Raw genomic sequence first — 24,417 nt, forward strand, 5'->3', positions numbered from 1 at the left:
AAAAAAAAAAAAAAAAAAAAAAAAAAAAAAAAAAAAAAAAAAAAAAAAAAAAAAAAAAAAAAAAAATGGCATGTCCAAACCGAGTGCTGGAAACTGTTTTATGCACTCTCTCAGCTTCGGGCTCCTCCTGCCCCTACCAGCCATTGTCCCGATCTCCGATCTAAAGAATTATTTGATGTGGTGTGGCAGCCCGCTGACACTGATTTGCTGCGACAAGGTTGCGTTGACCGTCACACCTTTCTCGCGGCCGTACAGTCGCCGGGCGGGACAGCGGCGGTGTGGTCTGATGCACCGGAGTGGCATAAACACATGGTCCTACTTCTCTCGGGCGGGGGTTGCAGGGCAGGGGAAAACAATTGGCAGGAGCCTCAGCGGACCGCGATGGGGAGTGAAGACATGGCGATTTCTACCTTTTTAAAAACAGCCCATACATTTGAGATCGAGGCCCCACGCTTCTCAGGATGGTTAAATTTTCATCGTATTTGTTGTATAAAAATTATCAAAAGGCGACCCAAACTTGCCAGAGAAAGAAAAAAATGCCGCATACTGGAATTGTGATACCAACAACTGCAACACGCATTTTTTTTGGGGGGGGGGGCGTTTATCGCAGTGGCAGAACAAACAAATGATGGCCACTCTTCAGATGGAGTCGAGCCACGCGCGTCGTGCGAGCAACCCATTGGCACGGCACGAACAATGCTGTTCAGCTCGTCGAACGAGAGAACCGGTTGTTGACTGGCTGCACTTTCGCCCTCGTCATCATCGGAAGCATACGTGGCCAGCGACGAAAGCGCCGCGGATGGGCGCTGCACAAGCGAGGCAGGCCAGCCAGTGATCAAGCGCTGCAAGAGCGGCATGCAGTCGCCGACGCACCATGCCACGGAAAGATGGAAGCGGGGCTCGTCGTAGAATTCTTGGAGGGGAAAGTCGCGCAGGACGGCATCAACCTGCTTGACCAGCGGCTTCAGTCCAGTCAGACCGCGTCGCACCATCAAGCTGACAAAAGTCCGCGTTCGCTCGTCGTTGACAAAGAACTCGACGTCTGCCAGATCGACCACAATGCCGCCGTGCTGGTGCCGCAGACGAGCCCGCATGCGATCCAGCAGCGGGCTGAGCTTGGCGTGCGAAACAACGAGCGGCCGAGTGACGCTAATGTGCATGTCTGCGGGATCGATTGCCACCCACCCATGCTCTGCAACATTACGCTGCCGTGCTGCTGGCAATGCGGATGCACTCGCCTGCATGTCCACGGCGGTTGGATCCGCGCCATCATCGTCTTCCGCGTCGAACGCAATGACTGCCGGCAGCGGGACCTCCCTGCAGATCGCCTCGTCCAGCCTCGCCTTAAGCAATCGCACCAGCGCGTCGACGCCCTCCAGCAGCTCGTTCCGCCCGAGTTCCTCTTCGTCCTGGTCGTCGTGTTGCATTGGACTTGCTCCACCGGCCTGATCCTCTTGATCGTCTTCGTCGTCCTCGTCGTCCTCGTCCTCGTCGTCCTCTTGATCGTCCTCCTTGCTTGGATTGCTCGCGTCTGTCGCCATTGCCACCATGCCGCCTCGCTGCTCCGGTCGCTGCTCCGGTCGCTGCTGCGCCAGTCGCCGCTGCGCCTGTTGCTCGCGGTGCTGCAGCTGCTGCCTGCGATACTTGCGCTGGTGCGCTCCAGCAAACCACGGCGCATATGCGTGCGTCGCAAACACGCCGCGCGTCAATGGCAGCGTTCGGACACGGCCGTCGCCAGTCGTAGTCGCAGCAGTCGCAGCAGCAGAAGCAGCAGACGATCGTCCAGACATTTAAAACGTATAATATTATACCAAGTTATTACTGATAAAGATAGTGAAATGCTGGTCTACACTTGTTACTGCTTTGTTACAAAAGAATCAAAGAGTGATTTTTTGGATTTTTTGGATTTTTTCTTTCTCAGTCGTTGTTTTTGTATTTTGTTTTTGTTTGTTATTGTTTGAAAAATCTCAGAAATTTGACACACCTTTGTTTTTTTTTGACAAGTTGTTTTTCGACTGGCCAACAATGACAAAGCCGATCGACCGACAGCTGCAGCGGACCACTGCATTGCGCAATGCTGGCACAGAGAGCAAGCTGACGAAGGAGAAGGAGAAGCACAAGGAGCAGAAGAAGCAGGACGCGACGCGCCCAAGTCCAGCGCCACGAGCAGCAACGCCGCCAAGCATTGGATCTGGAGCTAAACCGCAAGAGAAGCAGACTGCATCGACGGCGGCTGTTGCGGTGGCTGCGGAGGCGAAACATGTGCCTGGACTGAAGGGGCTCAAACGCCAAGAGCGCGCTGCGAGCCGGAGACTGCGGCAGGCGATCGCCAAGTACAGGACATCGCCAGAAACCAAGCAGCCGTCGCGGAGAGAGCGGAAAGATGCAGCCACACATTTGGCGTACACTCCGACAGCTCCGAGGCGCGGATCGCTGGAGTATCTGGTGACCAGAATTATCCGGGAAGCCGTCGTCGGACAGGACACAAGGCTTCTGCAGCTCGTCATCGATGCGCAACCCGTCGTCCAGCATGCGGCGTACGATTCCAGCTATCGAGTCAATGTGAATTCGTGGCTGGCGGACGACCACGCTCCTCCGAGAGGCGAAACAGCCCTGCATCTCGCCGCTCGTCTGGGCAACATGGAGGCCCTCGAGGTGCTGCTGTCGTGCCATGACAGTGGACACCACGCGTACGATCCGGTCACACGCGTGCTTATGCGGGATCCGCGCTATTCCCCCTCCATGCTCCAGGGCGGCGTCAAAGCCGTGCCTGTTCTCGACCATCCCGCTCTGCTGGGCTTGACGCTCAAGCCAAGTCTCATGCCGCGCGACTTGGTGCACTTGAATGCCATTTCGAGTGGTGGCGCTACTCCGCTGCTACTCGCGCTGACGGCGGGTCAATCGGCGGCCGCGCGTCGGCTGATAGAGTGCGGAGCAAATGTCGATGCCACCGACTTGTCCGGCTTGGCCCCAGTGCATTGCGTCGCAAAACGGGGTGACCTCGAGCTCTACCGTCTTTTGCGACAGCACGATGCCAAGCGCTGGGTGTGCACGCGAACGTCAAAGTCGTCGCCTTTGCACATGGCCGTGGCGCATGATGCCGCTCTTCCCATCGTGCAAGATCTGGCCGACATGCGAGTTGTGCTGCTCGGGAAGGACTCGCGCAGTCGCTCGGCGCTCATGATATCAGCCGAAAGGGGTCGGGCAGACTATGTGTCGGCGCTTCTCGCGCTTGGCGCCCTCGGCAACGCCGTGGATCACCAAGGTGACGATGCCATGATGATGGCCATTCGCAGCGGGCATCGCGACGTTGCATGGACTCTGTTGACGGTCGGGAAGTGCTCCCCGCATACCAGCAACAAGTCTGGAATCACTGCTCTCCATCTGGCTGCTCGCGCGGGCGACGCACGTCTGGTGGCGGAGCTGCTGCGCCGACAGGCGAAAGCGCATGCTGTTGATCAAAAGCGACACACCCCATTGCACGCCGCCTGCAGTCCAATGCCGAATGTACCGATTGCCGATTCCGTGACAGTGCTCAAGACGCTTCTAGCCGCGCCCACAACAAACCCAGAAGCGCGAGACAGCGACGGAAACACGGCTGCCGATGTCTGCTTCAACCGAGTGCTGAAGGATGCCCTGGTGGAAGCCATCCGCGATCGTCCCGTTGGCCCGGTCACCAGCAGCAGCAAACCCGCCGCCAGCGTCTCAAATCCTCAAGCGCGGCTGCAGCAGATGGCCTTGCTCCGTGACGTGCGTGAAACCCAGGCCAAGGTCGCTCGTCAAATCTACTATGAGAAAATGAGCCAATCGGAGAGCTATGCTCGACTCCGCCAAGCCGCAGACAAAAAGTTCACCCTTCCTTCTGCGCCGCAAAATTCCGCGACGTTGTCTCGGCCGTCGAGTGAGGGGGTTTCAGCCAGCCCACCAAATCGCAACAACTCCAAAGTGCCCAACCCCACTGCTCTGCCCCCTCGGCGCTCCTTCAGCACGTTGGTATTGCGACAATTGCTGTATCGATGCCCTCGCGTGCTTTAGACTCTTGTTTGAAATCAATTGTTGTCAAAAGTACGTTACGTTTCTCAGTCTTGACTTTTGCTTTCATCTGCCAAAAATGCGCGAGTCTGTCTATCACGAAATAGTAGCCATGCTCGAAGCAGACTTTCCGCCCATGGAAATTGTGCAACGTCATTCAACGTGAGCTTTTCTTGATGTTGTTGTCCCTTGGCTGCTCAGAAATCGCTGACAAAACCCCGCAACTCCGCCCTCTGTGTGCATGCGTTCGTTGAAAATAGCATCACGCTCAATGCAATCCACAGCATTCGTGCGCAAAAGTCGCAAGAGTGGCTCAAGAAGACTGCCTACCAGCACTCGAGCCCAGAGGCAATGCTGCTCTACTGGCGCGCATTCACGTAAGATGAAACGAAAATCTCCCGCCAAAATTTTCCAACTGAACCTTTGGAGACCCCCCGCGCCCCAATCTCCAGACGACCTCTCGCGCTGCCAAACTGGCCATGTCTGTGTGTCTGCTTACTGACTGGAAGTGGGTTGCGTCGGCCACAGAGCGATGGCCTTCCCTGCAGACCAGGTGAATGCGAGCAACCCAAGTCCAGCGCCATCAGCACCATCGCCGACCGAGCTCACACCCGAGAACTCTATTGCATGGCAATTGTGCATGCGGTATAATATTCCGCCGTGTACATTGGCCCGAGTGCTGCTTTCACTCTTTCTAGCGCAAGGAGGTTTGTATTGGATTGTTGCTGTACTTCTCAGAATCAGTTCGTCTGGTAACTGAAAAGCTCATTCATGCTCTCCTATTTTGTACGCGAATGCATGGTGGTTGACAGATGTACGAGATGGCATTTCCAAGAAAAACCCAAGGGTCAAGGAGTTGATGCAGCGGCCAGAACTCATTCCAGACTTGGTGCTGCGAAGAGAAGTGCAGTGTTGCATTCAATACGACGACATGACTTCCCCTCTTGTTGAGCGCGTCAAACAGTAAGTGTAGCTGGACAGGTGCCCCTGGGATTCATTTGCTTCTCGATTGTATTTGTTGTTATTGTTGTTGAAAGTTCTTTCAGACTGGAACTGAAGCTGACATCTGCCGTCGGCGTTCCATTTTTGTAGTTGCGTTGGTGCCGAATACGAAGCACTATTGCAAGAGAAGCTTCGAAACTTGGGCATTCCGTTTCTGAGTGCGTCGCGTTTGACCAAATGAACGAGTGGTTTTGAGTGTGGAGTTTCGAGCACTCAATATGTGTTCCCCCCCCCCCTACGGTTGGTCCCGTTGGCAAAACCCCCACAGATGAAGAAGACATGCGAAAAGCCGACGCTCATAAAACCCCTGATATCAAGCTGCAAGCTCCAATCGGTAAGAGCAGTTGAACTTATGGAACTGACTTTTTTTTCCTTTTGGTCTGGGTTTTTTTTTTTTCTCATTGCGTGCCCCATCTCTCAGTGGTCAACGGCAGCGTCGTCCTATGGATAGAAAGCAAGGCGTATTTTGGAGACCGGCCAAACCACACACGAAATCAAGCGCAGTTATTTGGATATCTGAGCCGGTAGGTGTTTTGGTTGGGGTTTGTGCCATCATGGATTGGACCACTTCCACTCACACTTCTTGTCTCGCTCAACAGGTATGGCCCAGGCATGGTTATTTACTGGTTTGGCTTTATTGACGAGCTCAACGTCGACCACGACAAGGGCATCCAGATGCTGGATCATTTCCCGACCAAAGTGTCGATGGAGCTTCCCCCAGGCATGGCTAGCGATTCCCTATGAGTATATTATACAAGTTTGTATGTATGTACTGTATACCTTTTGAAATTACAGTACTGCGCGTTGACTTGTTCACGTCGAGCGTCAAAGTTAGATTGACATGCTTCATTCGTCGTTTCTTGCGGTGCGCTGTGGTTTTCAATGCATCAACATTGATCTTTTATTGGTTTGTTAATAAGCGATCTGTGTTTACACCTCAGTCTAAAATCCGCTCTGTCAGGAGCATCATCGTGGACCGCATTGCATACAGCAGCATGATTGCATTCGGTCGCTCGCGGCATATTCCCAACCTCAAACTGCTCGCCGCGCCTGCTCCGTGGCTGCCATATCTGCTTGCAAACCTGGCTGGGTTGTACGCAGGGGTGACTCTAGTGACGCTGCGTCGGCGATGGCACAAGGTAAAAGCGCCGACTGAGCTCAATACAACCATGTCTAGGCAATGGATGTTAGCTAACCACCCCTCTGTATATCACCGATACAATGTTGTAGGAGAAGCATTGGGACGAGCATCCTGGCGAATGGCCGCCAATCCAGCGTCCGTTCTTCTACTTGGGAACCTATCTCGGCGACCCGCCGCGCGAGTCGTAATTCACAGCACAGCGACGCGCAAGGCCAATGACGCGTTGGACATCATTTCGATAATGTGAATCAACACAAGGGAGCAAAAGTCAGATGAGCTGATTTTTCTTCATTCACATGGTTACAACACCCAACAAAAAAAAAAAAAGACAAGACAAAAAAAAACGACAACAAGGAAAACAAGCACGAGTGGCACAGGAATGACTTGACAAGGAGAAGCTACATGGTTGGATTATCGACCACATCAACTTGGAAAAGGCGGACGCGCTCTCAAACCTTGACAGTGCCAGACGTCGAGGCGCCGGACTCTTGCAACTTCTTCTTCTCCTCCTCCTCGCGCTCCAGCTTGCCCTGCGCCAGCAAGGTGTCAATTTCGCTGTCCTTCAGCATGCGGAAGTAGGTGGAGCCTGCCTCGCGTGTGATTGTGGCAAACTCGACTGTCAAAAATCCAAACAGAACAAAAAAATTGAGTGCATCTTGTTCGCGATTCAGTTGCCATTGCGGCTGTTTCAACAACAAAAACAAACACGTACGCTTTTCTGATGTAAGGGTCGTGCTGTCCAAGGTCTTGCTAAGAACTTTGATGGCCAAAAGCTTGGCTTGCTGGAGGGTCAACTCCTCCTGATTGTTGTGAAACGGAGCCCGGGAGATAGAGAGAAACGATGGAGCAATGCAAAAGAAAAACATGAGTGACTGATGAACGACACGCTATTCAAGCAATGCGAGCGAGTATGAAACGAATCGATGCCACACCTTGTAATCTTGCTTCAGCAACGACTGCACAGATTGGCTGCCAGCACCAATGCAAGTAGCCTTCCAGCCGCCATAGTTACCGCTGGGATCGCTTTGATAAAGTTGGAAGCCAAAGTGCTGGTCCCAGCCGGCGTACAGGAAAGAGACGCCGAAAGGTCGGAGACCTGGCCAGAACAAAATCGCACACACACCAGAAAAACAGCAGAGTTGGTCACTTCGCCCACCAGAAGGTACAGCGCGCGCATCAAACAACACGTACCACCATATTGAGTGTAGCTTTGCTTCATGTCGCACAGTCGTTGAACCAATTGCTCGCAAGGGATGGGCTCATGGAACGAGAGCATATATCTGTGAAAGTGGCGGAAGGGGGTGGGGGTGTGACAAGATCAATACCAATGATGTAGACAGCTAGTCCTTGCAAAGAAAACAAGACCGAGGTTGGGAGAAAGAATGACGTACCGTTGCGCCTCAAGACGCATCCAGTTGATCAAAATGTTAGCGTCGGCAGTGATACCAGCAACGCTTGTCGCCATGTGACTGTGTGGAGGCAAGGTTTTGAATACATGTGAGCGCAACAACGTTCTGCCGTGCTTTTGCGTTTTTGAAGAATGCACAGACAATCAAGAGGGATCAAAAAAAAAAACCCCCGTACTCGTTCAACTTGTAGATCTTTTCGCTGAGAGAATTCTGCTCGAGCAGCTTGGAAGTGACGCGGCGTTCGGCGGCAATGATGATGCCCTCCGATGTGAGGATGCCCAAGCATGTACCGGCATGGCTGATTGCCTCCATGGCGTACTCGACCTGGTACAGGCGACCTGGTGGGCAGGGACGCAGTGAATCGAGTTGGAGTCAGCAGCAAAATCCTGACGTTGGTTGGCCGAAATGCCAAGGCGCCACCGTGCTTGTCCTTTGACGGACTTGACAAGCGTCTTACCTTCCGGCGAGAAGATGGTTGTGCGCGAATCGTAGCGATGTGCCTGCAAGCCAGAACAGAACGCAAAAATGGGACGAATTTTGAATCAAACAAGTCAGAGTTCTGCTCAAACCAGCTCCACACAGCACACTCAAACGGCCAGCAGACAAAGCGTTTTGGGGGGTGGGTCGAGTGCCGGCCGGTCGTGCGATGGCATGGCAATGGGGGTCAGAGAGAGAGAGAGTGAGATCTCGAAATTTGCCCATCGTCCCTGTCCTTCAACCATACGCGTGTGCGTTCCTACGTGCTGGTGGACCAGCAGTCATTCGGAGTGTGTGTTTGCGTCACACGAGTGCTTGGAATGTGCAACGCGCGAGAGCAAAGAAGAAGCGCAAACGAATGAAAGAGAGAGAGAAAGAACGAGGAAAAGTTTCGAGATCTCGAATCTGCTGCTGCTTCCATTGCTGCTGCTGTGTGTTTGGCCTTTGCTGCTGGGAGTTTGGCGCTGTGTTGGTGGAGAGAGTGTGTCTGTCGACTACGCATGAACCGATGCGAAGGCGGATGGTTGGCACTCAAGTCCAAGCTGCGAAGGACGAAGGGGAAGCCGAGCCAAATCTCCATTGTATGGCATTGCATTGCGTTACCATTGTGTTTGTGAAAGGACTGGGTGGTGTTTTTTTGGTATTTCGAGTGGTTCAACCAGGTCTTCATACAAATCTGCATGTCGGTTCTGTCTCAGGGACAGGAGGGATATCAAATCAGGGAGCAGAGGAGCAATCCTGGATCAAAACCCAAAAGCTCAACTTGAATGCAAACCCTCAACGATGATCGTGATTCGGGGTCTGATATCCGAGTCCATCTCTATCAAGCGACGTTATCATCGTCGTTGAGAAAGCTGCCGTTAACGTGCAGCTCTTGCCAAGTGAATGTTCCCTCTCAATCTCAATCTCAATCTCAATCTCAATCACCGCCCGATACTGTACTTCTTCCCAAAATTCACTATTTGTACTGTATTCACTCTAAACTTCAACCCAGTCTCCTTTCTGTCTGCAATGGCTTGTGCTCGGTCAACCGCCGCCATCGCCGCAGTGGTGGTGTTGGCACTCGCAGCCAGCGCCGTCGCCCGCCCCGTCCAGCAAGGCAAGTTTCCGCGCTCCCCCGCATCATCGCTCTCTCCCATTTCCCCGTCCCCCAACACACGCTGGCCAAGTCGCAAGTCGACACGAACCAAGAAGGCTGCCCGGAGTGGAGTGGTGTCTGTGCAAGCCACTTTGTATTGAAAAATGATCTTCAAAAAAAAAAAAAAAAAAAAAAAGCCGCGCTTTCAAACTTGTTGCTCAGCGCGTCCTTTTGCTCAGCGGTGCACTCGCTCACTCGCATCCACTCTGTGCCTCTCACCCTGACGCTCATGTGTTCTCGCTCGCTTATCACGTTGTTGGGTCATCATTGATCTTTGTGTTTTTTTTTTTTTTTTGTCCTTTCTTCATTTAATCTTGAGTCTTTTGGATTTTTGTTTTTGTAATTGAAATTGTTTTTGTTTTTGTTCTTGTTTTTGTTTGGATTTTGCATTGAATTGTTTCGGTTTGTCTGAATTTTGTGTGTTGCGCAGAATTCAGGTGAGAATGTGTGAAGAAGTGCAGGAAATCAAGTGTCGACCATTGACAAATTTTACCGACCATCAAACCACGAGCGCTGCACTTTGTTGGAAAAATGTTCCACCGAACTCCATCTGTCTGAGCAGCTGTCGCTTGTGATGGAGCGAAACTCCTCGCTGTTGTTGCTTGTACTAAGCAGTTGCTACTTTTGCGTTTGGCACACAAAACAGCGACTGCGACCCCATCGACCCTGCGGCGTGCATCCTGCCGTTCCCGAACAGCTTTTGGTTGCGCCCCGATCCGACCACCTACTCTGGCAGCCGTGTTCACTTTGGGCCCACGACGCTCCAGACGACTCTGCCCTACAAGGACCACATCAACCCGTCCGACTGGAACAAGCTTGATGGCTTCCCCATTATTCCTGCAATGACCACCTATCTTGCCGATGCTGTGCTCGACGCCACGGTTCCGCGTACCTGGGTATGTGAAAGCTTTGCTTGTCGTCATCGCAGTGCCAGTGTCATTGCCATCGGGCTCACGGTCTTCTCTGATTTGTCTTGTTGTTCCTTTCTGGCCAGAACGAAAGCGTGTCGCTCAGCCCCGACTGCCCGACCGTCATCATCAACGCCGATACGCTCGAGCACCTGCCCCACTTTGTCGAGCTGGATATGAGCACCGACCTGACCAGCCGACGCCTCTTGATGATCTGGCCGCTGAAGGCTCTCGATTTCAACACGCGCTACATTGTGGCCGTTCGCAACATTCGCAACACGACCATGCAGCTGGTTGCCCCGTCGTTCGGCTTCCAGGCGCTGCGTGACAACATCTCCACCGACAACTACGACATTGAGGGCCGCCGCGATCTGTTCAAGGACATTTTTGCCCGTTTGGCGTCCGCAAACGTCCCCCAGTCCAACCTCCAGATTGCCTGGGACTTTACGACCTCCAGCAAGGAGAGTGTCACTGGCGATCTTGTCTTTATGCGCGATGATGCGACTGCCCGCATTCCCGCCAGTACGTGTTTTTTGTTTTGGGTTTGTTTTTTTTTGTTGTTTTTTTTTTTTTGTTTTTTTGTTTTGTTTTTTTGTTTTGTTTTTTTGTTTTGTTTTTTTGTTTTGTGTTGTTGTTTTGGGGGTGGCATACATTTCAGAGAGAGTACTCACCCTCATTTGCTGGTCCGCTTGTTCGCTTGTCTGCTTGTCGTTGCTTTCGGGTGCAGACGGACCCACTTACACCATCACCAACATCACCGACAACTTTTCGGCAGACATGTACCGCCGAATTCTGGGCACGATGAACGTTCCGCTGTACATGACGGCTCCGACGCCCGGCACGTACATTGTGCGCGACGAGAACGGCACCCCGCTCTACCAGAAGCTGACTCCCGTGCCGTTCGAGGTGCTCATCCCGCGCAGCCTCGTGACGAACGGCACCACGGGTCCCATTCTGCAGTACGGCCACGGTTTGTTTGGCGACATGTCTGAAATCGAGCAGGGCTACCTGCAGGACGAGGCCAACGAACACGGCTACGTGATGGCCGCCACCAACTGGTGGGGTCTGTGCGACGAAGACGAGCCGTACGTGATTGCCATGATTGCGGGCAACATGTCGGACTTTCGCTTTGTGCCCGACCGCCTGAAACAGGGCATGACGAACGCGCTGATGCTCATGAAGGTCATGAAGGGCGCGTTCGCAAGCGACCCCGCTGTCACTTTCAACGGCAAGTCTGTGATTGACCCCACCCGCCGCTTCTACAATGGCAACTCTGAGGGCGGTATTTTCGGCCACGTCTACATGGCGGCCAGCCAGGACGTCGAGCGTGGCGTGCTTGGCGTGATGGGCGGTCCCTATGGCTTGCTGCTCCCGCGCAGCGTGGACTTTTCCAAGCTGTTCGACATTGTCAAGGCACGCATTCTGGACTCGATCGACCGCATCATGCTTCTCTCAGTGCTGCAGATGCAATGGGATGGCGCAGAACCCGCCGGCTACCTCGACTCGATCGTGAACAACCCCCTGCCCAACACCAAACCCAAGGTGGTCATCCAGCAGTACGGCCTCGGCGACGCGCAGGTCAACTATCTCGGAGCCTACACAGCTGGCCGATCGGTCGGCTCCAAGATGTTCATCAACAACGTCCGCGAGAACAACGAGACGCTCTTTGGGTTTGAGTACATCACTGGCCCAACCACCGAAAGCATTATTCAGGGCTACGACTTTGGCGTGCCCGTCGTTCCCATGCAAAACACGCCCCCGTCCGCTGCCACCGACACGCACGAGCTTCCACGCCGCGATCCTCGTGCCCAGGCCCAGATGGCCGAGTTCTTTGCGACCGGCACGATTGTTGATCACTGCAACAATGTAGGATGTCAGCCCTTGAAGCCAACCTATGATTTTGGCGTGTGAGCAGCTGGGGGAGGGGGTTGCGCGATGTCTTTATTGTTGTTGGTGGTTTCATTGTTGTAAATTGGTTTTTCCTCTCTCCTCCCGTCCCCATTTCATCCCCACTTCATGACTGTTTGATTGTGGCGGTGTTTCATGTGCGTGTGCGTCATCTGCTGTGCGCGTTTCAAGCCCGTGAAATGGATGCCACCTTGTGAAGTTGTTGATTGATTTGGATGTTGGGTTCTGTAGATCTACTTGGTATTAGTTTCTGAGCATTTGTTTGCAATCATGCCTGTGTCGTTCAGTTCCAAGAGCTTTGAAGGGCTTGTCCAGCTGGGGCAAGTCCCCACAAGCAGCTTGCAACGTTGTATGCCCAGCGAAGTCGCAACAGAATTGGCGGAGCAACGGAGCAAAAATCCGACCACCAGCACTTGCTCTGAGAATGTACGCCAAAAACGAACACAAATGTTGCAAATATCGGCATCCCAATTCCCGAACCCAGCAAGAGCTCAAAATCGAAAAGCGATAATCGAAATACAATACAAAAAAAAAAAAAAGCTAAACTTGATTTGGCTGAATTGGTTTGCTCGCTCTCTTCTTCGTCCCTTTAGGTGTGTACCGCGACCATCCGGCTGCCCGACCGTCCCCAACCCTACCCAATCCGATGTGAAATTGAATGCTCGTTGCGATAATGTGCAGAGATGGGCGGCTGCAATGTGACGAAGGGGCGTTTCGAGGGGTGAAAGGCGGGGATAGAGGGATGAGCGACAGGAGCAATTTTTCGGGCGTTCGGCATTGTTTCGCTCGCTTCCGGCCGTTTGTTGCGCCTCGACCGTCGCCATGCCTGTTTCTAAACACCTATTCAGGCGATCTTGCTGTTTCGCCTCCCCCCGGTGAAGGGCACTGGGCAGCGCAGCAGCACAAGCAGCACTTTGACAATCGTTTCCAGCACACGCTTTTTTTTTTTGATGTTTTTATGATGATTTTTATTTTTTCCGTTCTCCTTCTCGTCTTCTTGCGCTGCATCGCCACGTCGCGCCGACATGCGTGTCCTTGCATGCGAGTTCATAGTGAGAGTTGCACTCCATCCTTGTGCGCCAGTGTGCGGATGTAGAGAAAAAGATCAGCAACGCTTTTTTTTTTTGCCCTTTTCCTTTCGTCCTTTTTTTTTTCCCCTCCCTTTCTCGCTCTTCTCTCCTTGTAACTCGTGCTCTTTGCTCGTTGCCTTGCTTGTCGTTCGCTTCGGAACCATCCCATTCACATTTGGTTTTTTGCTTTTGGTCTTCCTTTTTTTTTTTTTTTGCTTCTTTGCAGTTCCTCGAAATGGGCCGCCCGATTCTCGCACAGCGCAAAGGCCGCAAGGGAGGTGTTTTCACCGCCCACACCAAGCACCGCAAGGGCGCTGCTCAGTTCCGCACCCTTGACTTTGCTGAGCGTCACGGCTACATCCGCGGCCTCGTCAAGGAAATCATCCACGACCCCGGCCGTGGTGCCCCCCTTGCTCGCGTCCACTTCCGCGACCCCTACTGCTTCGCCAACCGCGAGGAGACCTTCATCGCCCCCGAGGGTCTCTACACTGGCCAGTTCATCAACTGCGGTCGCAAGGCTGCCCTTGCCATTGGCAACGTCCTGCCCATTGGCCAGCTCCCCGAGGGTACCGTCATCTGCAACGTTGAGGAGAAGACCGGCGACCGCGGCGGTCTTGCCCGCACCTCTGGCAACTATGCCACCATCATGACCCACAACCCCGACGAGAACAAGACCCGCATCAAGCTCCCGTCTGGCTCCAAGAAGGTCCTCTCGTCAGACTGCCGTGCCATGGTCGGCCTCGTTGCCGGTGGCCAGCGTATTGACAAGCCCCTCCTCAAGGCTGGCGCTGCTTACCACAAGTTCAAGGCGAAGCGCAACAACTGGCCCAACGTTCGTGGTGTTGCTATGAACCCCGTTGAGCACCCCCACGGTGGTGGTAACCACCAGCACATCGGCAAGCCCGGTACCGTCCGTCGCGATTGCCCTCCCGGCCGAAAGGTCGGTCTCATTGCTGCCCGTCGCACTGGTCGCCTGCGTGGTGGAGCCAAGAGCAAGCTCGAGCTCGATTAAAAGCGTTTGTCGTGTTGTTGCTCCTACAAGCCCTCTATCTGGCAAAACGCGTGGTTGGGTCGTTGTTTCTTTGTGCTTGCATTTGTTTTCCAAATGGAATATAGACGACCGCCATGTTGCTGTCCTTTTCTTACAATGACACCTTTTTTTTTTCCTTTGAAAGTTTTAAAGCTTGGGGAAACGAGGCTGCAGATCTGCGTGTGTGTGTGTGTGCGCGCTCTCTTTCTCCATGACAATGTCAGCACTACGACCAGTTCACTCTTCTTCTTTTTTCTTTTGTTCGTTTCCACCAAAGCACAAAACACTACAACAGCATGGCAATGCAAGATCGCATGGACGCGTTGCTGCTCTCGATTGCGCAGCAGCACGACGGCATCTCGTCGCTCCTGGACACGTTCTTTGGCTTTCTCGAGCGCAAGACTGACTTTTTCACTGGCCAGGATGCCAAGGTCGGCGAGGCGACCGTCCTGAAGGCCCTTCGAACGGTGCAGAAGCGCGTCGAAACCAAGCAGCCGGCAGCCAGCAAGCCCAAGCCAGCCCCTGCTGCTGCTCCTGCTGCTGCTCCTGTTGCTGCGGCCACTGCAACGCCTGCCGCTGCGGCCACGACGACACGGCTGCCAGCGAACGCGCCATCTGGCTTGGTCGAGCTTCCCGACGATGAGCCAGTCACTGCGCCTGCTCCCGTTGCTGCCGCTGCATCTGCTGCTCCCGCTACTGCTGCAAGTGGATCTGTTACGTCTACGTCTACTCCAACTGCTGCCGCTGCTGCCGCGCCGGCAACGTCCGCCAATCCGTCGGCACCATCATCGACCTCGTCTGCGGCCAACGCTGACGAAGAGCCCCTCGAGGCTGGCAAGCAACGGCCAAACCCTGGCAATGGCGGGTCGACCGATGTGTACAACTGGGCTCAGTCGCTGGCGGATGTGGAAGTGCGCATCCCTCTCAAGGTCAGCTTTGCCGTCAAGTCGCGCGACATTGTGTGCGAGATTGGCAAGCGATCGTTCAAGCTGGGCCTGAAGAACAAGCCGCCGATGGTCGAGGGTGAGCTCTTCAACGACATCAAGAAGGAGGATTCGTTCTGGAACATTGAGGATGGCAAGATGGTTGTGATTAGTCTTCAAAAGGTAGGTTTTTGTTTGCTGTCGAAGGAACGACGAGTAAGAGGCGGCGGAAAGGGCCTTGTCTCATTCATCTGGCATGCTCTGCTTCTGTGATGTAGATCAACACGATGGAATGGTGGCCGTGCGTCATCAAGGGACACCAAGAGATCGACCTCAAGAAGGTGGAGCCCGAAAACTCAAAGCTGACCGATCTGGACGGCGACACGCGCGGAATGGTTGAAAAGATGATGTTTGACCAACGTCAGAAGGAGATGGGCTTGCCCACGTCCGACGAGATGAAAAAGCAAGAGACTCTCAAGCGATTCATGGAGCAACATCCCGAGATGGACTTTTCCAACGCCAAGTTCAACTGAAGCGAAATGCGAATTGTGGATGCGCCCACCGAAAAGGCCCTGTCGCGGTGATTCAACTCATCGATGCTCAAATCACCTTGTACTTTTTTTTGTTTCTCACAAACTGTTGTCGTACTTTATCATCACGAACAAAAACAACCTGTTCAAAAACAAACTCCACAGTGCTGCTTGTGTCCCCAACTTCCCATCACCACCGCAACCACCACTAGAGCTAATGTGTCTATTGCTCGACAATGACAACAGGATCTGCATGACACGTCGAATGAGCAGCAGCAGCACTTCCTTCATCTCATGTTCAAGCACTTTCAACAGTGTTTAACTTCTACAGTAATCCACCACCACCACCCCCATCCCATAGTTATTTTTTTCACTCTTTTATCTTTTTCTTTCATCTTCTTCTTTTGTGTACATCAAACCAGCTCTGAGCCGTGCATCCATCCATCCAGTTGTCGTTGATGGATTCAGCATCAGCGCCGCTCAAGTCGACCGCGACGCCGCCCGTCGTCACTCCGCAGCAAGCCAAGCTCCCTGGTGTCCGCAACCTCCGCAGCAAGTTCGAATCGGGCTCCGGCTCGGACGCTGCCGGCGCTGGCTCTGGCTCTGGCTCCAGTGCGTCTGCCTCCAATGCGTCGACGCCGTCCTCAATCAGTCGGCCCGACTCCCCAGCGGGCGGTGGCCCATCGAGCTCGGCGTCAGACGCACCATTGCAGCGTGGACGCGTTCGCTGTGAGTCCCCTCGTTCGGTTCGGTTCGATGAGCTTTTTGACCGTTGTTAAAATTGAAGGCGAAAACCAAGGGGGTAGAAAAACAAAGAAAAGGATGAACTTTCGTATCGCATTTCATTTTCGTTTTTACCGCGTTTAATTCGCATACTAAACGGTCGATCCTGTTTCATTTCCGTTCATTCGTTGTACTTTCACTGACCGTCCTGTCTTGGGATTGTACAGCCGCGTCTGGCACAGTCAACCCCGTGACTGGACTCTACTCGTCGGGATCGCTCCAAGCGCTGCTCGCTCAGGATGCCGCGGCTGCCAACTCAGAGGCAAACCCCTCTGCTCAGCCGAGCGCGGCCTCACCCTCAAAACCACCCCTGCCGGTTGCGCCAGTGTCGTCACCATCGATGCTCGGGAGGTCCCAGTCGGGTCGCATCGGGTCGCCGGCTGCACCTGGGTTGGCGCGACCTGCGATGCCGTCGTCACCCAAGCCAACGCCTCAATTTGGCTCCAAACCAAGCACGCTGGCTCGCACCGGCAGCAGCACCGCCGTGCCTACTATTCCGAGTGCAACAGGCACATCTAGTACATCGAGCCCTTCGAGTGCAGTCGCCTCGTCGGAGGGATCAAGCGCACCTCGTCCAGCCGCCGCGGCCAGTCCCAGTCATGCTCCAGCTGCAGTTGTCGCCGCTCCCCAGGAGAAACCGGAGGCAAAGCCTTTGGCGCCAACCTCGGACTCTACACATGCGACCTTTGTCTCGCGCATCAATCAAAATAACGCGCTCTACAGCGACGCCGAACGTGAAATCATGGCGGCTCTCGATATGTTTGATACCAAGCCTACTCCTCCTGCTGCGTCTCCGACGCCGATCGTTCCTGCGGTCGCTACTCTAGCGTCGAGCGCGGCCATGGAGGTGGCCCCCATCTCTGCTCCTGAATCGGTCGCAACCGCCCCGACCGTGTCCGAGCCTGTTGCTGTGAGCGTTGTCGCTGAGACACCCGTTGCAGACTCTCAAGCCTCAGCAAAACCAGCTGCAGTCGAGGACATTGCAACCACTGCTGCTCTGGGAGATATTTTGGCCAGCGTTGAAATGTTCCTTGCAACCCACACGCCACCAGCAACGGCCGCCGCATCCCCCGCTACTACAACCACCACCACTGCGCCGCAACCTGCATCATCTGTCAGCACTGCGCCACCACCTGCGACTGTCAGTCCCACTCCGCAGTCACAGATGGCAGTCGCTGTCAAAATTGCTGCGCTCGAACCTGCCGTTGCCGTCATGTCGCCGCCTGCACAGACCGCCACCCGTACGGAGGTTACCACCACTCAGTCCGGAATCTCGTCGGTTGCGGTGGCAACGGCTACACTGCGAGCGGCTGCGACTCCTGCAGCACCTATTCCCAACTCGGTCCCCGCTGCACTTCCCAAGGCCGTCGCTGGCTCATCCACACTAGCTCGCCAACCCTCCAAGATTGTGCGAGCTTTGACGCCAGCTGCGCTGCGTAGCGAGCTGCTTCACGTGGCGACTTGTCAATCTCAGCAGGCCGCGCATCAAGCATTTGCTGCACTGGGAACCAAGAGCGTGGATCAAGAGTTTTCCGCGGTGCAACCGCTGTTTCCCAGCTCGTCGTTGTATACAGCCACGTTGCAGCAGAATAAGCAACCAGCTTTGCTTCATCGTATTGCGATTGGGCTTCTTTCTCCGAGTCAAGGGTCGCTTCTCGCTGAAGATCTTGCTCGGTATCGCAGGTGAGAATGCTGCTCTGAAAATGTTCTTTCGACATGCTGGCTCCTCGACCACTTTTTTTTGCCACCATGGTGTTCTTGGTTCTCTGATTTTGCCTCTTGCCTTTTGCCATTTCTCGTCTGACTCACTTCTGGTTGCCTACTACTCCATTGCAGTTTCCACCACTATGCCCTAGCTCCAATTTCGGATGCCTTTTTTGATCAAGCAAACAACGATTTAATTCTAGTGTCGACCCCAGTGTTCGCTGAAACACTCGAAGCCTGGCTCAGCGCGCCGGCAAACCGCACGGACATGTTGCAGCTCAAATCGATCGTGTATCAGTTGCTGCAAGGCTTGTCGTCTCTGCACGAGCGCAGTACCAGTTTTGGCTGCTTCACTGCTGCACACGTGCGCCTCGGTACGCAAAAGGACCCCTCTGGCAGCATCCCCGCTTTGCTTGCTGCTCGAATGCCAGTACTGTGGGGAATTGCCTTGGGCGATCAGCTGGGGTCTTTGCGCACGTGCCAGGCTCAACATTTCGTCGTCCCGCCAGAAGTGGAAAAGTTTGAGCGGCTTTCGGGAGACCCCTGGTACGCAACTGCTTATGCGGCCGACGCCTGGTGCCTCGGTGCGCTTTTGCATGTTGCCGTTTTCCAGACCACACCCGTGTTTGATGGGGACAGTCAGCTGCCAACACTTCCGCGCCAGAAAGGCGGCGACCCCCAATTGCGCAGTCTCATTCGGGCTCTGCTGCACAAGGATGTCTGGAAGCGCTTGTCCTGTCGCGCCGCGCTCGTCCACGGCTACTTTGTGGATGATGAATCTCTAGGCACTGATTTGGAGGAGGAAAAGCCAAGCAGCAGCAGCAGCAGCGGCAGCAGCAGCAGTCACGTATCCGGTGGGAATGGTGGCAATGGCACGCTCGCCAACCCGCTTCTCAATAAGGCCAAAACGGCCACTGGCCCAGCAGGCTCTGCACCGTCTTCCCCGATCAAAGCCAAGGGAACACTTGCGCGGTCCAACAGCAGTCTGTCGCGCAATGTCCTCCCGAGCGCGATGGCGGCCGCGCAACACCATTTAGCGATTGGCGACCAGGGCTCGAGCGCAGGGCTCTGGATGGAGCGCCTGTATGTCCGCTCCTTTGCCGAAAAGGGCGTGTCTCGTACCACCTTGGTGGTGGATGTCAAGTACCAAGAGTCCATCCCCCACTTTCCGCAGTCCACGCACTGGTCGCCGTCCGAGCGCCTCATTCGAACCACTTTAACGTGCTTTGCCTCGTTGTTTGAGGCGGACCTTGCCAAGAAACTTGTCTTCCGGGTGGATCGCAAGCTCTTGCTGTCGTCTGAAGAGTTTTATCCCATCTTGTTTGGTCTGATTATGCAGTGTGCAACGGCGCAATCCGTGTCGCGATCAGCCCACCAATCAACCATTTCGAGCACCGACTCCTCTCACCGGTCGCTGCGCTTGTTTGAATGGGCATCGACAGTCGCTGACCAAGACGTGACATTGCTTCCTGTGCCTACGGGGCTGGAGATCCGCTTTGGTACCCCCGCGGGAGCCACGCCGGATGCGCTGATTGAAACACATGAGGCCTTTGGTCGATTGTTGATCAAGTGCGTTTTGGACGGCTGTCGTGTCACGTTGCCATTATCGTCCGCCGTATTCAAGTTCCTCCTGAATGCACCAGCTGCCACTCGCGACATTGCCAGCTACACTGGCAAGCTCACACTCGACGACATGACGACATCGGGCTTGGGCGAGGAGGCGCGCGAGCTTGTTCAAGCGTTGATTGACAGTCGTCGTCCCGAGCTCGAGGCTCTTCGACGTGGCTTTGCCATCTCGAACGTTTTCCATCACTTGACGAGTCTATCCAGCTTTGAGCTGCAGTCCCTGTGCTGCGGCGTGAGTGACTCTGTCGAGGACTTGCGCGCTTGGCTGAGCAACCATTTGGACTTTGTTGGCTTTGAAGCGTCCAGCCATAGTCCTGCCTGGCTCAAGCACACGGTGCTGCATCGAATGGACGGGCGGTCGATTCGTCGATTGCTGTATCTGTGCACGGGCCAGTGCGGCATCTACTTGCTTCGCCTCGCCAAACAGCCCGTCGAAGGCGAGCTTCCCGCAATCGAGTCTGGCACGTTGGAGACGCGCATTGTCGTCTCACCTGCGCCAGCTGGCCTCAGCTATCCACGCCTTTTGTTCAAGCTCCAGCGAATCGAACTGGGTTTGTTCGATACCAAAGACCAGCTCGGCAAGGAGTTTGTTGAGGCGCTTCGTGTGGCCCATCAAAGCTAACGCAAGAGGGGTGGTCAAGTATTTGTTTTCCGACCAGGGGGTTCTTGTACCCGATGCTTTTTCATCACCTGTCGCAAGGACGACTAGCGAGTGATTGTGTGAAGTGTTTTAAGTGTTTTTGTCAATGTGCAATTGTTTTATTTCTATCTGTTCGCAAATGTACGTTCGTTTGAGGCTTTTAACTTGACCCTCGATTCAGTGAGCTTTGTGTTGAAGTAGCAGTCTGGTTGTGGCAAAAGTGCAGGTGCAGAAGCGTCAAAGTATCCAAGTGGCGTGAATTTTCACGAACGAAGTTTGGCCACCACTGCTGCTACAACAGTGGTCGTGGCACTCTCCTCCCGCGATAGAACGGTGTGAAATATTATTTTAATTGCATTTTAGTTATGTGAGTGAAGGTAATACGCTGGTAGTAGGCATGGGCTAGGGTCGACGGGATGCGAGAAAATCATTGTTGCATCTCCTCTTCTCCCTGTCATATTTTCCTCGTTTCTTTGATGAACAAACTCAACTAAAGCGGTGCTTGCAATTGTGAGGCGTTTAGACTGTTAAGGCAGCGCTTAATTTTTTGCCTGCGGGAAATTGGGCAAAGTCAAAATGCGAAACTCAACGCCGAGTCTTCTTAGCAAAGAACGACCCAGTCGGGACCGCAGAGCCTGCGGGTCCTGACACTCTACCCCCTCCCGGTCCTCCCCGCGGAGAAGAGTGTGACGGGCCCACCGGTGAGGACCCAGGACGCGACGTCGGCAACGCCGATGCCGACTTGACAAATGGACTTGCTGCGGGACTTGCAGCAGCTGTAGGCGGGGTTGCCACGGAACGCGCAGCAACTGCAGGTGGGGTTGCCACTGAACGCGTAGCAACGGGTGTCGCACTAGCTTGAGGTGGAGCTTGGCCAGCTGGGGTAGCGGGCGTGCGACTAGCCGTGGGTTGAACATGATTCGCCTGGACCGACGGCGATCCATTCGTGAAACTCCTCTCGCGTAGGCTGTGGCAGAGAAGGTTCGGCTAGATGGAATAAACGAACGGCCCTGGGGAAGCGAGCCCACACATCTTTGGCCGGCTCCCAAGTATCTTCACGAGCAGTGGTGTGCTACCCTCGGATGCGATAGTACATAATCTCGCTGTGACGAGTCGAATCAATCACCGCCTCGACTCGATGTCGAACTGTTCCGTCCCAGTCCTTGACAGGAGGCAGGACCCGCCGAATCCGACCTTCAACGTCATCAGCGACAAACAATTCCAAGACAGATACATGGAAGGTGCGGGACTTGCTGGATGCTTCACCTAGATCCAGCTCAAAGGCACGCTCATTGATCTGCTTCACGACCTTGAAGGGACCATCGCGTACGTACGCCAACTTGGCATACGGTTGTTCGGCCGTCTGACTGCGACGCAGAACTGTGACTAGGCTGCCCACCGTGATCGGAGGTGCTGCCTTGTGGTGTCGATCATAGAACTTGGCTGCGGACATGTTTGCTCGGTGAATATTCGCTCTCAACGAGAAACGCAGTGCCTTGAGTTCCTCCACGCGATCAGCTGCCGTTTGAGGTGCCTTCGGCGACTTGAAGTTAATCTCATCCATTTCCGGCTGAAACCCGTACATGGCCATGAACGGACTGCACTGGATCGCCGCGTGCACCGTGTTGTTGTACGTGAACTCGCACAACCAGAGGAGTCTTGACCAATCCTCGGCTTCACCGACGTACGCTCGCAGGTATGACTCCAGCGCTTGATTCACCCGTTCCACAAGACCGTTTCCTTGTGGATGATACGCGCTAGAGTAGGAGAGGTCGATGTCCATCGCCTTCCATAGCTTCTTCCAGAACTTTGCAATGAACTGAGGTCCGTGATCAGACAAGACACGAACCGGAACGCCGTGCAGCTTCACGACATTCTCCAGGAACAACTGAGCCGATTCCTCCGCCGTGACAGACTTTGTCGTCGGAATGAAATGTGCAACTCGAGTCAGTCGATCGATGCAGACCATGACTGCGTTAAACCCTTGAGAATCTGGCAATCCGGTCACAAAGTCGATGGACCAGTCGCCGAAAGGCTTGTCTGCGGCCTCATTAGGAGTCAAGAGACCGTATGGTACGTGCCTCGCATGCTTCACCATCTGGCAAACTGGGCAAGTGTGGACGTACTGCTCCACGTACTTTCTCATTCCAGGCCAGACAAAGTCGCGTTGGACTAACAGTCCTCAAGTGTCTTTCGGTTCCCGCAGTGACGTGCTGTCGCTGCGTCATGGCGGTATCGCAGGATCTGTGGACGTAAATGTTCTGGGACGAACACTCGGTCCTCGCGCTTGATGAGACCGTCGTGAAGTTGGTATCGTTTGGAGGATAGAAGCTCTACTCCTTCTTCTTCCCCCTCGGCCACCGCCTTCTGCAAAGCCTCGCGAATGGCAGTAGGCGTCATGACCGTAGGCGCGCTCGGCAGAGTCGCCCCGGGCGAGAAAACGAAATCTTCGCTCTGCTCGTCATCGGCCTCGCCAGCGACTGGAGCCACCAACAACTCGGGGTCCAACACCCGGCCCTTAAGCTTCTCCTTCGGCCCAGCTCCCGACGCCGAACGGGACATCGCATCCGCCGCACCGTTCTTGGAGCCCTCCAGATGCTTGATGACCAGATCGAACTCGCCCAGCATCTCGCACCACCGAGCCTCGCGCGCCGTCAGCTCCCGCGTCTCCGTAAACCACTGCAAATTCCTGTGGTCCGACCAAACGGTGATCTTGCCAGAACCGCAAACGTAATGTCGCCACTCGCGGAGACACTCCAGGATAGCCAGCAGCTCCTTGTCGTAGACCGAGTAGTTGATCTCTGGCTTCGTGAACACGCGCGAGTAGTAGGCGACCGGGTGCAGACCGTCGCCGGACTCCGACCTCTGCATCAGCACACCACCCAACGCGAGATCTGACGCATCCGAGAAAATCTCAAACGGCCGCGACGTGTCGGGGTACGCCAGCACCGGCGCCTGGACGAGCGCCTGCTGGATCGCGCGGAACGACTTCTCGCACTCTGCCGACCAGACGAATGGGACATTCTTCCGCGTCAGCATCGTCATCGGGCGCGCCAGCTCGGCATAGTTCGGCACATGACGCCTCATGAAGGACGCGAGGCCGTTGACCTCACGCACACCAGTCGCGTCCGTCGGCGGCTTCCAGTTGAGGACCGCCTGCACCTTGCGAGGATCCACCGCCACTCCGGCTTCGCTGACCCGCCGCCCCAAGAAGTCGACACTCGACGTGCCAAACACGCACTTCTTCAAGGAGACGTACAGGTCAAACTCCCTCAGCCGAGCCAGCATCTGCTTCACGTGGAGCTCGTGCTCCTCCGGCGTCTTGGAGAACACAATAATGTCGTCAAAGTACCCTCCAGCGAAAGCGGAGAGCGGGCCCATGACCCTCATTAATCAGACGCTGGAACATCGCCGGCGCGTTGACCAACCCGAAACACATGACCCTGTGTTGGTACAGCTTGCCGTCGCACGGGAACGCCGTGTATTTCTCACTGTCGGCGCTCAATCTCACTTGCCAGAACGCGCTCGTGAGATCAAACTTGCTGAAAATTTTCGCGCCCTTCAGCTTGTCAATCAGCGCCAAGGCATCAGGCGACGGGTACCGATCCCTGATCGTCGCCTCATTCAGACGCCGGGAGTCCATACAGACGCGCCAGCCATCACCCTTCTTGACGAACATGGGCTGGGAGCAGAACGCGGACTCGGACTCCACAATCATGCCAGTCTTCAGGCCGTCCTCCACGTACTTCCTCAGAGCTTCCTCCTTGCTACGGCCAAACTTGCGGTTCGGGTCGCACCTGAGCTGCTTGGACGGGTCAATACGGATCACCGCATCAAAACCAGGTCGGCTCACGGGCAACTTCTTGGGTCCGCTCGGCTCAAAACGATCAGCGAACTCTGCGTACGCCTCGGGCAGAACCACCTCCAGCGCATCGGCCGCCGCGACCAAGCGCACAAACATACGCCGCTTCTGTCGCTTCCGACGTCGCCGGAACGCCACCACTGACGACGGCAACCTCGCCTCCGACGCTTCCCGCTGGATCGCCACCGGCGCTGGCTTGGTCCCTGTCACCACCGGCTTCGCCTCTTCCGCTGC

The 24,417-nt window shown here is 54.8% G+C and overlaps 10 protein-coding genes across 10 annotated transcripts in view; 7 read left to right on the forward strand and 3 right to left on the reverse strand.

The window, feature by feature from the left end:
- Positions 1–168: 168 nt before the first annotated feature.
- On the reverse strand, positions 169–1,790 carry CAOG_03861 (hypothetical protein; the record flags this gene model as incomplete). Its single annotated transcript, XM_004363532.1, has 2 exons — positions 169–283; positions 637–1,790. 2 exons carry the CDS (start codon positions 1,788–1,790, stop codon positions 169–171), a joined length of 1,269 nt encoding a protein of 422 aa, XP_004363589.1.
- A 141-nt stretch (positions 1,791–1,931) lies between these two features.
- On the forward strand, positions 1,932–4,084 carry CAOG_03862 (hypothetical protein). The gene has a single exon (XM_004363533.2). The coding sequence runs from the start codon at positions 2,026–2,028 to the stop codon at positions 4,033–4,035; it is 2,010 nt and encodes a 669-aa protein (XP_004363590.1). The 5' UTR covers positions 1,932–2,025; the 3' UTR covers positions 4,036–4,084.
- A 27-nt stretch (positions 4,085–4,111) lies between these two features.
- On the forward strand, positions 4,112–5,779 carry CAOG_03863 (hypothetical protein; the record flags this gene model as incomplete). Its single annotated transcript, XM_004363534.2, has 8 exons — positions 4,112–4,194; positions 4,317–4,409; positions 4,561–4,739; positions 4,845–4,995; positions 5,125–5,192; positions 5,303–5,368; positions 5,456–5,558; positions 5,634–5,779. The coding sequence occupies 8 exons, from the start codon at positions 4,112–4,114 to the stop codon at positions 5,776–5,778; spliced, it is 888 nt and encodes a 295-aa protein (XP_004363591.2). The 3' UTR covers position 5,779.
- Positions 5,780–6,029: 250 nt separating this feature from the next.
- Positions 6,030–6,363, forward strand: CAOG_08739 (hypothetical protein; the record flags this gene model as incomplete). Its single annotated transcript, XM_011272057.1, has 2 exons — positions 6,030–6,173; positions 6,265–6,363. 2 exons carry the CDS (start codon positions 6,030–6,032, stop codon positions 6,361–6,363), a joined length of 243 nt encoding a protein of 80 aa, XP_011270359.1.
- An 85-nt stretch (positions 6,364–6,448) lies between these two features.
- Positions 6,449–8,237, reverse strand: CAOG_03864 (proteasome alpha 4 subunit; the record flags this gene model as incomplete). Its single annotated transcript, XM_004363535.2, has 8 exons — positions 6,449–6,791; positions 6,888–6,975; positions 7,108–7,271; positions 7,367–7,455; positions 7,567–7,644; positions 7,760–7,922; positions 8,042–8,084; positions 8,178–8,237. 8 exons carry the CDS (start codon positions 8,235–8,237, stop codon positions 6,625–6,627), a joined length of 852 nt encoding a protein of 283 aa, XP_004363592.1. The 3' UTR covers positions 6,449–6,624.
- An 835-nt stretch (positions 8,238–9,072) lies between these two features.
- On the forward strand, positions 9,073–12,018 carry CAOG_03865 (hypothetical protein; the record flags this gene model as incomplete). Its single annotated transcript, XM_004363536.1, has 4 exons — positions 9,073–9,293; positions 9,846–10,095; positions 10,194–10,629; positions 10,835–12,018. 4 exons carry the CDS (start codon positions 9,073–9,075, stop codon positions 12,016–12,018), a joined length of 2,091 nt encoding a protein of 696 aa, XP_004363593.1.
- Positions 12,019–12,578: 560 nt separating this feature from the next.
- On the forward strand, positions 12,579–14,238 carry CAOG_03866 (60S ribosomal protein L8). Its single transcript, XM_004363537.2, has 2 exons — positions 12,579–12,608; positions 13,312–14,238. The coding sequence occupies exon 2, from the start codon at positions 13,321–13,323 to the stop codon at positions 14,095–14,097; it is 777 nt and encodes a 258-aa protein (XP_004363594.2). The 5' UTR covers positions 12,579–12,608; positions 13,312–13,320; the 3' UTR covers positions 14,098–14,238.
- Positions 14,239–14,363: 125 nt separating this feature from the next.
- Positions 14,364–15,746, forward strand: CAOG_03867 (nuclear movement family protein). Its single transcript, XM_004363538.2, has 2 exons — positions 14,364–15,221; positions 15,317–15,746. The coding sequence occupies exons 1-2, from the start codon at positions 14,412–14,414 to the stop codon at positions 15,569–15,571; spliced, it is 1,065 nt and encodes a 354-aa protein (XP_004363595.2). The 5' UTR covers positions 14,364–14,411; the 3' UTR covers positions 15,572–15,746.
- Positions 15,747–15,960: 214 nt separating this feature from the next.
- Positions 15,961–20,477, forward strand: CAOG_03868 (hypothetical protein). The gene is made up of 3 exons (XM_004363539.2): positions 15,961–16,297; positions 16,519–18,034; positions 18,188–20,477. The coding sequence occupies exons 1-3, from the start codon at positions 16,027–16,029 to the stop codon at positions 20,301–20,303; spliced, it is 3,903 nt and encodes a 1,300-aa protein (XP_004363596.2). The 5' UTR covers positions 15,961–16,026; the 3' UTR covers positions 20,304–20,477.
- A 916-nt stretch (positions 20,478–21,393) lies between these two features.
- Positions 21,394–24,417, reverse strand: part of CAOG_08740 (hypothetical protein) — a gene marked incomplete at both ends in the record, with an annotated part of 4,878 nt that continues 1,854 nt past the window's right edge. The window contains 3 exons of the mRNA XM_011272058.1: positions 21,394–22,313; positions 22,499–23,674; positions 23,814–24,243. Of these exons, the coding sequence (XP_011270360.1) occupies positions 21,394–22,313; positions 22,499–23,674; positions 23,814–24,243 (2,526 nt within the window). The remainder of the gene's footprint in view (positions 22,314–22,498; positions 23,675–23,813; positions 24,244–24,417) is intronic.

This window comes from Capsaspora owczarzaki (genome assembly GCF_000151315.2).
Source record: "Capsaspora owczarzaki ATCC 30864 unplaced genomic scaffold supercont2.5, whole genome shotgun sequence".
Lineage (NCBI taxonomy): Eukaryota > Filasterea > Ministeriida > Capsasporidae > Capsaspora > Capsaspora owczarzaki.